Source organism: Carassius auratus, chromosome 1, assembly GCF_003368295.1.
Source record: "Carassius auratus strain Wakin chromosome 1, ASM336829v1, whole genome shotgun sequence".
In the NCBI taxonomy this organism is placed as follows: domain Eukaryota; kingdom Metazoa; phylum Chordata; class Actinopteri; order Cypriniformes; family Cyprinidae; genus Carassius; species Carassius auratus.
The window spans coordinates 9,535,323-9,545,899 of record NC_039243.1 but is presented as its reverse complement, the minus strand read 5'-3'; the positions used below and the strand labels follow the sequence as shown (position 1 = coordinate 9,545,899).

At 37.1% G+C, this 10,577-nt stretch overlaps 2 protein-coding genes across 2 annotated transcripts; both read left to right on the top strand.

The window, feature by feature from the left end:
- Positions 1-2,645: 2,645 nt before the first annotated feature.
- On the top strand, positions 2,646-5,122 carry LOC113111781 (uncharacterized). The gene is made up of 2 exons (XM_026277292.1): positions 2,646-3,317; positions 4,000-5,122. Exon 2 carries the CDS (start codon positions 4,013-4,015, stop codon positions 4,799-4,801), a length of 789 nt encoding a protein of 262 aa, XP_026133077.1. The 5' UTR covers positions 2,646-3,317; positions 4,000-4,012; the 3' UTR covers positions 4,802-5,122.
- Positions 5,123-5,806: 684 nt separating this feature from the next.
- LOC113061564 (uncharacterized) lies at positions 5,807-7,391 on the top strand. Its single transcript, XM_026230805.1, has 2 exons — positions 5,807-5,922; positions 6,630-7,391. The coding sequence occupies exons 1-2, from the start codon at positions 5,816-5,818 to the stop codon at positions 7,162-7,164; spliced, it is 642 nt and encodes a 213-aa protein (XP_026086590.1). The 5' UTR covers positions 5,807-5,815; the 3' UTR covers positions 7,165-7,391.
- The last annotated feature ends 3,186 nt before the right edge of the window (positions 7,392-10,577 follow it).

Genomic DNA, 10,577 nt, shown 5'->3' with positions numbered 1-10,577 from the left:
ACATTAAAATAAAATGTATAATAAAACCAGCATCCTTTAGAGAGCTATCCTTGATATAATAACCCAAAATCACGTTTATAAGATGTTTATAAAAATGTTTTTAAAATATTATCAGCAATAAAAACCTCCACATTATTCCAAAAAAATATTGATAGGACCAAAACAAATGAGAAATTGTTTCAGTTGAGAATTCACAAAAAGAGCATTTTAAATCAATATCAATTTTAAATTTATGTAGAAATTATTTTGTTGGATAAACAATTATTTAATTTATATGATATTTCCTTAACCTTATTTGTAAGGAGGAATTTTTGAGGTATTTTTGTGTTTATAAATAAGACTCCAAGTAGCATAGCAGCTATAGACATGACCAGACCTTTCGGGAGAAATGATCAGCTCTTCATTTCTTGGGCCTCCCGAATACAGGGAATCCCATTTCTAAACGACTCCTCTCTCATTGACTGGTGGAAGCCATCTCTGGTATCTGAATCTAAAGGGAGCGTGACCTCCAGAATGCCTCAGAGCTCACTCCACTTGGGGTACAGTGGCATCGTGGGCTCTTTTTCCTACGGGACATATTCGCCACTGCAAGCTGGGCCTTTCCACATAAATTTGATGTTACCCAGACCATGGTAGCTTACTCTGTTTTAGACTTGGGCTCTTTGTAGCCTTGAACTAGAAACTAGATGTGTTTGCCTTTTATTAGATTCAATACTTAAAAAAATGTAATCTGCCATAAACATGACCATTGAAATAAAGTAGGCAAAAAGAGCAATTTCGAAGCAGTGGGGGAAAAATGGAAAATGCACTTTCACTTTAGGTATAAAACTGACTGACTGGTTTGTTCTGCCTCATTGTATGGTTTTACTATTATTCTAAATATGTCTTCATTGTCTCTTTCTCTCAAACAGTCATCCATCATGGTGAGCACCCTGAATGAACTGTCCCAGCTGAAACAATCAGGCTTCGGTCAGCCGGAGCCGAGACATGGCCTGAACCTGTTGTACTGGTTTGCTCGTGACTATATCGATGTTAGAAATGGTGACATTGTCCCAAGATTTAAGCCTCAGAATGGAGACTTTGGCTTTCACAAATACCAAAACAGAATTGAAGAAGATGATCACATTGTGCCTGTTCAGAATCTCCCATACTATGAGGTGGGCAACCTGAACGCTAAAGGAGCAGACAAGCTCCCAGATTATGTCAGGGCAAATTACAGCAGCAGAAAACCAGACAACAACAAGGATCGCATTATAGTGCGGCGGGACACCGATGGCACCTTCAATAGGGTGTATGTGACTGAACACAGTGACTCGAAACGATTCGACAGCAGCAGAACCTACCGCGTGAGCCAGGGTCTTCTCACCATCATCAAGAACATGAGTCGAGAGCAGTATCTCTCTCAGCTCTCAAGCACTCAAGCAGACAATTTCAGATACACACAACATAGTCATTATGAGACGCCACCTGAAAACAACTCCTGGTGTACCATTCTTTGAGCCATTCAAAAGGCTGCTGACATTAACCTGCTTTCATTATCTCCATGATTATTATATAAATTTTATTATGTAATGGTGAATTGATTAAAGCATCGATTAACTGCTTCATGATGCTTCGAGACCTTTATGAATCTTGTTTCGAAATGAATTGGAGTATGAACCTTTAAGTTATTTCAGCAAACGAGTCTTAGCTGAAACATCTGTGGTTTTAAGATAGTGTTGCGTTTAAATGAATTTAAATGTGTGGTTATAAATGATCTTAGGTTATTCTTCTGTGCATTTACACGACTTTTCTCTAGCATGCATTGATTCATATTTGCGAATCAACTGGTTTGATTGAATCCCTTTTCCCGTCACTGTTATTTATGTTCCCTGTCATAATCAAATTTTGATTCATTTGCTGGTTTCCTGATTTCTATTAAATGTGTGGTTTCTCTGGCTTGGTTTGAAATAAAATGATTTTGGGAACTCATCATTCAAACTGTTCTTTTTTCGTTTGTGCAAATGAGTCTCTTTTAGAAGCCTAGATAGCATATGTACATCTGCAAGATGTCTGTTAAAGATCGCTTCATCTGGAAAGCTGCTGTGTACAAACATCTGACAAATGTCTTTAAGATCAAGTTTTACATGCATTCTAAATCATAAGCCCCTTAAAGACATCTTCTAAACATATATTTTATATTTGATAGGAAACGTCCTGTAGATAGATGAGTAAACACTCTAAAAAATACATCTTGCTGATGTAAATGCAGATGTCTCAGTGATGTACGTGTGCTATCAGGGTAGTATCATACTTTTTGAAAACAGGTATGCCTACAAAGAATGTGAGGACTGGGGGTGGTTCACACAGTTTTCATTCCTTGTTGTGTATTTCTGAAGAAACAAGATTAAAAGGTAAGCAACAAACAGGAACAATTATTCCACTTAAGGCATTATTTCCTGCTATACATGTCTGCCATGAAGCATTGTCAGTCTCTGTTTCCAGAACTTTTCAGAGTGTGAACACTCCCATCACATCTTTAGGATAAAGTGTAGACTTCTTATTTTATGTGTTCGTGTAGCTGATTTGTATTGCTTTATTAGTTGCAACATCAGGTTACCTCACACAAGTCAATGTGGAATTACATATACAAGGAACAGCTGGACACAGCAGCTCTTTGCCAGAGACATGGTAAAAGCACTGAATTGTCCCAGCTGTTCATTTATTTACTTAAAAAAATTCATTCATTTTCATTTTATCGCAAGATTCTGAGAGGATTGGTGTTTCTACTGCTACAGAAATCTTTATGATTATGTTTCTGTGTACGTTATCAATGCATGCAAATGGTCACTTCATTTAGCCGATTCTGAGAGAAAATGTTAAAAGTGAGCTGATATTACTACAATCATATTAATAGCTGAAAACCCCATCAAACGAGCCTAAATGTTTAATAAATGATCATTCAAGGGAAGTGGATCTCCAGTTCTGTAGTTACCCAACGAGGAAATGGACTGATTTAGTGGAAGTTTGACTGCTTTCAGTAGAAAATCATATGTAAATATGAGTGAGACATTATAGTTTAAAATAAAGTAGCTTTGATGTACATCTCCTCATTATTTGTCTCACCTGCTCTAATGTGTTTCTGCAAGTTTCATTTTCCATAGTATGAATTTCTATTCATCTACACAGCAACAGATACACACACAAACACGTACAACTTGTAGGACAACTAGGGTGTGTAATATAATGTAGTTACTGTCATGAGTTCAGTGACAAACATGCAATGCTGTCATGTAATGAAGCAGTCAGTGCCAGAGACCTAGTTTGGCTTCTACAAGGTAAGATGTATCATTTTTCTCTATATACTGCACACACACACACACACACACACACACACACACAAACATATACTTTTTATTGATTCTGAACTGTGTTTATACTTTAAATGTATATTATCTAGTTTTTTTTAGCCTGCTGCTTGGTTTTGGTTAGTCAAGGATGAAACAGACTTTAAAGTGCAGCTTTTGAGAACCCCCCCCCCCCAATCAAATTAGCTTTTTTTAATATAAATGAACATAAATATATGTATATATATGTTCCAATTCTGCAGTCTTAACTAATGAAAAAATGAACAGATTTTAACAAAGTCCTAGGGGCGTATTACTCTAAAATATAATCTTATCTGTTTGGTAAGCATGGAAATTCCAGTTAGGACAACATTTAGGACAAAAATGTGTTGTTTCATCTTAATTATAGGAAGGGGGTATTACAGAAACCTCCTAACTAGACAAAAAAAAAACTTTATGACACCCCCACAGCTGTCCTTACTTTAAAATCATCTGAATTGCGCTGCCCAACAATGGTATTGCATTTACTGATTAGCTATTGGCTTTTTTCATTCAGAAGGCGGGGCTTCCTGCCATTGAGCGGCCATATTGAGTGTTGCATTTTTCCCCATTGTACATATAAATTACAATATTCTAACATTTATTGTGTTTAAGTTGCACTTTTCCCCAACAGGATTGTCAGGAACATGGTGAGAATCCTGAATAATGTGTTTGATCTGAAAGAGACCAGATTTGGTCAGCCCCGTCCCAGACACGGTCTGAGCTTGCTGTGGTGGTTTGCTCATGATTGTGTTCAGATTGACTCCGATAGAGACTGTATGACTGCACAGTGTGACCCTGCAAATGGAGAATTTGGCTTTCATCGATTCTATAATAAGGAAAGACTTCTTCCTAAAATAAATCTGCCATACTATGAGGTGGGCAACCTGAGCACCCCTGGATCTCTGCCTCTTTATGTCACAAGACATTACAATAGACAGTTGGACAGCAGCAACAAAGATCGCATCATTGTTTCCTTTGACTCAATATGGAAAAGATTTGAGAAGATTTATGTGACACAGCACTCAAATCAGGTGCGCTTTGACCAAAAACACACTTTCTGTATTAGCATTGATCTTTTGCGGAGCATTCAAGCATTGAGCCTAAATGACTTCTACAGAGAACCCACCAATGGTTCTGGACCTGTATCCATAAGCAAACCTAAGTCAGTGCGGACCTACACCTTTCAGAGTAGGCCTACTGGCAATGAACTCATGAAAAACATTCAAGAGTCGAGTCGGATACACTTCCACAGAGAACCCAATGGTTCTGGACATGTATCTATAAGCAGACCTCAATCAGTACCAGACGAACCTCAGTCAGTGCAAGACAACGAGACAAACTCCTGTCAGAGTATATGCTGCGCTGTGCTGATTTGCTTCATTGTGCTAATGCTGGTCGCTGCTGCAGTCTATGCTTTCTTTAAAATGATATAGATTTCATCAGCTGCTGTTTGTTATTCTAGCTAATTTCAAAATTGCATATTGCAGTTTGTGTCTTTTGAGTCAGTTGCTTATATAAATTAAATGTAAAATGTATTATGTGCAATAATATACAATGTTGAGGGTTGCACGTTTATCACAGCATTCTTTTAAATGGTTCAGTGCAATGATGTAAATACATTTTAAGATTTGGGATTTTAGGATTTTTTAAGATGACCACATCCCAATCATTGTCTTGATTTATAGTTATTTCTGTGTGCTTATTTTTTTGTGCTTATTCTTTGAAATATACTATTTGCATTACTTCGTGTTGAATAAAAAACAATCCAAAAAACATTGACTTGTGTTTTTGTGATTTCGTTTTTTTATTTAACAGTGTAGTCTATAGATTTGTCTATTAACTTTGCCATAAGTTTTAACAATACATTCATTCAATGTCATTCATCATTATAAATCTGAATAAATTCTAATATATTTTAATATGAATAATATAGGCTATTATTAAATATTTTAATGTGAAATTTGAAGACATATAATTTATTAACTGTCCTGCTGTAATGTGTTTCTCTTTGCTCAACGATGAGCTTCTGTTCATCACTACAGCAGCACACACACACACATACTAGTGTGTGTCACTACAGCTTTGTTGTTTATCACTATAGAGATGTCCTTGTCATGAGTTTGATGACATCAGCAAATATGCATTATCAATGTCACAAAAATGAGGCGGTCAGCGCCAAAGGTCCATAAAATAAATATACTAATGTCTGTGGGAGTTTTTGAATGTTTTCCTCGTCTCTCGTCTCTTTAGTTTCATTCTCTGGTTATTCCCCTTTTCCGCAGCTGTAAAAAGTAAACACTCCTTCTGTAAAAAAAAAAAAAAAAAAAAAAAAATTGGTTATCTCTGAAATATATATTAATTATACATTTTCTTTTGATTTAATAAGTAATTTAAGAGAATATACTTTATTATTATTAATTTAATTCATGAGGTTTAGTCTTTTTGAAATGTTAGGCCCGTGTTTGTGTTGGTCACCGCCCACTGACCGAGATATGAATAATAAACGGAGCGCGTGCGCTACACAGACGCAGATCCTCCACAGCGCACGAATAAGGTACATTAGCCTATTCTCTGTCCTTTTTGAGTGAATTTGTAATGCTTTTTGTTACTAAGACCAACTTTAATTACATTATAATTATGCTGCTGTTTTAATATGCCTTAAACAGCGACAAACAGCCGTGGCGGGAATGTTTTGCGCTGATATTCTGCCTGCAGTCTGTAGTCAGCTGTGGACGCGTTTACAGAGAAACGAAACCTACTGCGTCCACTTGTTGAACAAGACTAGTTTGGAATGAGACTAAACTGAAAATAACTGTAAAACTAATAGGCTAACTAAATGTAAACTCTAAATCAGACTCTCTCTCTCTCTCTCTCTCTCTCTCTCTCTCTCTCTATATATATATATATATATATATATATATATGCCAAGCTGAAGGCAAATATGTAAGAAACATTACTGTTTCAGTCTTAAAGAAACTGAAAATGTCAGTGCTCTATTATGATCCATTCTGAATTTAACAAAAAAATATTATATTATATTATATTATATTATATTATATTATACATGTAATACATAATACATAAATAATATTTTTTAGATTGTATTATTTAATAAATGTTAATAAATTAAATTTACATAGCCTATTGCACAATCATGCTTTCATTCTTTTTGAACAAGTCCTGGAATTTTGTGCAACCCATTTGTCGTATCCTTCAGTCCAGTCCTGTTTGTTTGTTAACTTTCCTCCGTCTGTTTTCTAGGCACAGAATGGTCCGACTGAGAACGCTGAATGAACTGTCCCATCTGAGAGAGACCGGGTTTGGTCAGCCGTATCCCAGACATGGCCTCAGTCTGCTGTGGTGGTTTGCTGATGACTGTGTTGAGATTGATGATGACGGCAATATGATTGCACGATATGACACAGAACACAGAGATTTCGGTTTCCATCCATTCCATAATTCTGAAGGAATTCTTCCTGATAATGACCTTCCGTACTATGAAATGGGCAACCTGCGCCATCCGGGCACGCTGCCTCATGATGTTACTAAGAATTATGACAGAAATGTACGTGAGAGCAACGCGGATCGCATTGTAGTTCTGGTCAATTCAGACTGGAGTGAGAAATATTTTGACAGGATTTATGTGACACATCACTTAGGTCAGGGGCGTTTCGATGAGAAATCCACCTTCCGCATCAGCAAAGGCCTCATTGAGATCATTCAGAGGATGGACTGGTCAGATTTCATCGGGGAGGTGAAGATCCAGCAGCGGCGTAACCGGCGTGGTCGTTGCTGAGCTTGTGTTATGTGTACACGTTCATCTGTGTGGTCTGGATCCACAGACACTCAGAGTCGAAATCAAACATTCCTGTCCATCCAGATGCATTTATAGACCTTTCATAAAAAATGACTCTATTTGAATTGTTAATTGGATTGGGCCATAAATGACTAATTTGTGTGATCATTTTGTTCCAGATGAGAAGCTTTATGATTCTTCATGTATAATAAATGCATACATATTCAGCTGCTCTCTCTCTTCCTGGTAAACTTCTGAAGAACTAAGGTCTTTATTATTTATTCAACTTAAATTTATATTTGAACATTTAATGACTCATTCCATGCATCCACAGATACTAGTACTTAACATGACACAAACTGGTTAACAAAACTCCTCTTTACTCACGGGGCATGTTGTCATAAAGGGTGTTCATTGATTCGTACATTTTATACTGAACAATAACAGTTGGAAATATTCAATAAACTGTTGTAGTCACAATATAAGGGTACAGAAATAGACTTATATAAACCTAAATATTTACTTTAGTATAACAGTGACATATATAAACATACATGCTAATTTTAAACACCAAATGTATTTTTTTATGACACTATTCCTACTGTATGTGTTATTTAGTCTTATGTATTAGACACACACACACACACTACAGTCAGTCTGCTTTACATTCACTTTCCCAGTTACTCACCTGATTATCCACAGCTGTAGAAGGCGAACAATCCTTCAACAACAATAAATGATCCTATTAATAGACTGATCTTTTCTTTCTTGCTCAGCTTTAGGAGTCTATAGTTTCGTTACACAGAGTATTTGACTGATCCTGCCCTTATATGAGTACAACATGAAGAATGTGTGTAGGCTAGTTTTTTTCCAGCATGTTTGTGTTTTGCACCACCCACTAACAGAGATATATAAAAAACACCTAATTGCTAGTCGTCACAGACGCAGATCCTTCTTACAGCGGAATAACTCCAGGTGAAGTATCCTTTTGTTTATTTGTCTATTTTATTGCTTTTTGATAATAAAATCAACTTCACAGACATTATAGGATCATGTAAACTTCACAGTGGATATTGTTCTTTAAATGTGCTTTTTAAAACTAAACCAGTAAGTAAAGACTTATGAAAACATTCTTAGAAAATTGAGTAAAATAGAAACTATAATTGGATGTGTGTCAGTGTCAGTGATGCGCGGGTTGATGCAAAATGGTTACCCGCGGTTACGAGTCATCCAAAAATATTTTTTATGATATTCTGGTCGCGTAGTACTAGTAGTACTAGACACAATTTTGAAATACACAGGCCTACACTTTATTGGCTGAATAACTGGCGCGATTAGAGAGTGACCACCTGTCCCGCTTTACTGTATACAGCAATTTTACACTTTGTCCCTCCTCAAGCAAACTGAGCATCTGTCCCGCTTTTGCATTCGACTCTGCCTAATAAATACACGGATAAGTCCATAGGCGTACTATTAATTTATGTCCAATAGTTCAGAGGAGAGCTATAAAAGAGTTAGTCGATAGGCTCAGTCGTACGTCAATCAAACTGTTGAATGGTGCACGAACGCCTCCTCAACATTGTCAACAATCTCAAATTGGAGAGAGCGCGCGCTGTTCGCTCAGGTTAAGCAGCCATGGCCAGTGTGGCCACGAAAAAGAGAAGATGCACTTTTAATAGCGAATGGACCGCAACATACTCTTTTTAAGGTTTAGACCTGTAGATGGCGAAGTAAAGAGAGTTTTTCTTTGTGACATGATGGAAAATACGACGTGAAGCGACATGGTTAGGGTGACCATATGCGCCGTTTATAGCTACGGGACACGTCCCAGCCAAGATTTTAATAATGCCTAAATCATCCAGAGCAGTTTGACCAATAACATGCAGGTATTGTACATAATCGACCAATCGTGGGGCTGCGTGTCAGGTAGTGTCTTAATCATTTAGTCGGTGGGTTTAAAAATAAATCTAGGCAATATATTACAGAAACCTTGAAATATCTACTTTTAAACGAAACTATTCAAACCAACAGTACAGTAGCCTATTCTGTGTTCTTTTTGGGTGATTCTGTAATGCTTTTTGTTACTAAGACAAACTTTAATTACATTATAATTATGTTGCTTTTTAAATATGCCTTAAACAGCGACAAACAGCCGTGGCGGGAATATTTCGCGCTGATATTCTGCCTGCAGTCTGTAGTCAGCTGCTGAACTGTGGACGCGTTTACAGAGAAACGAAACCTACTGCGTCCACTTGTTGAACAAGACTAGTTTAGAATGAGACTAGACTGAAAATGACTGTAAAACTAATAGACTAACTAACTGACTAACTGAAAAAATAAATCGATTATGTAAACTCTAAATCAGACTATACACACACACACACATTCAACATATAGTATATATATATATATATATATATATATATATATATATATATATATATATATATATATATATATATATAAACCTATATGTGCCAAGCTGAAGGCAGTCTTTTAGAAAGTCTTGAAGAAACTGAAGTTTATTACACAATCATGCTTGTGATATTCCTAGAATTTTGTGCAACCCATTTGTCGTATCCTTCAGTCCAGTCCTGTTTGTTTGTTAACTTTCCTCCGTCTGTTTTCTAGGCACAGAATGGTCCGACTGAGAACGCTGAATGAACTGTCCCATCTGAGAGAGACCGGGTTTGGTCAGCCGTATCCCAGACATGGTCTCAGTCTGCTGTGGTGGTTTGCTGATGACTGTGTTGAGATTGATGATGACGGCAATATGATTGCACGATATGACCCAGAACACAGAGATTTCGGTTTCCATCCATTCCATAATTCTGAAGGAATTCTTCCTGATAATGACCTTCCGTACTATGAAATGGGCAACCTGCACCATCCGGGCACGCTGCCTCATGATGTTACTAAGAATTATGACAGAAATGTACGTGAGAGCAACGCGGATCGCATTGTAGTTCTGGTCAATTCAGACTGGAGTGAGAAATATTTTGACAGGATTTATGTGACACATCACTTAGGTCAGGGGCGTTTCGATGAGAAATCCACCTTCCGCATCAGCAAAGGCCTCATTGAGATCATTCAGAGGATGGACCGGTCAGATTTCATCGGGGAGGTGAAGATCCAGCAGCGGCGTAACTGGCGTGGTCGTTGCTGAGCTTGTGTTATGTGTACACGTTCATCTGTGTGGTCTGGATCCACAGACACTCAGAGTCGAAATCAAACATTCCTGTCCATCCAGAATAGATGCATTTATAGACCTTTGATAACAAATGACTCTATTTGAATTGTTAATTGGCTTGGGCCATAAATGACTAATTTGTGTGATCATTTTGTTCCAGATGAGAAGCTTTATGATTCTTCATGTATAATAAATGCATTGTGTTCTGTCTGTTTACTTCATC

Bases quoted from the DNA above. Each gene is read 5' to 3' on its own strand.
- LOC113061564 (XM_026230805.1), top strand. From the start codon at position 5,816: ATGTTAGGCCCGTGTTTGTGTTGGTCACCGCCCACTGACCGAGATATG. The intron at 5,923-6,629 runs GTACATTAGCCT...TCTGTTTTCTAG, and splicing joins CTCCACAGCGCACGAATAAG to GCACAGAATGGTCCGACTGA.
- LOC113111781 (XM_026277292.1), top strand. From the start codon at position 4,013: ATGGTGAGAATCCTGAATAATGTGTTTGATCTGAAAGAGACCAGATTT.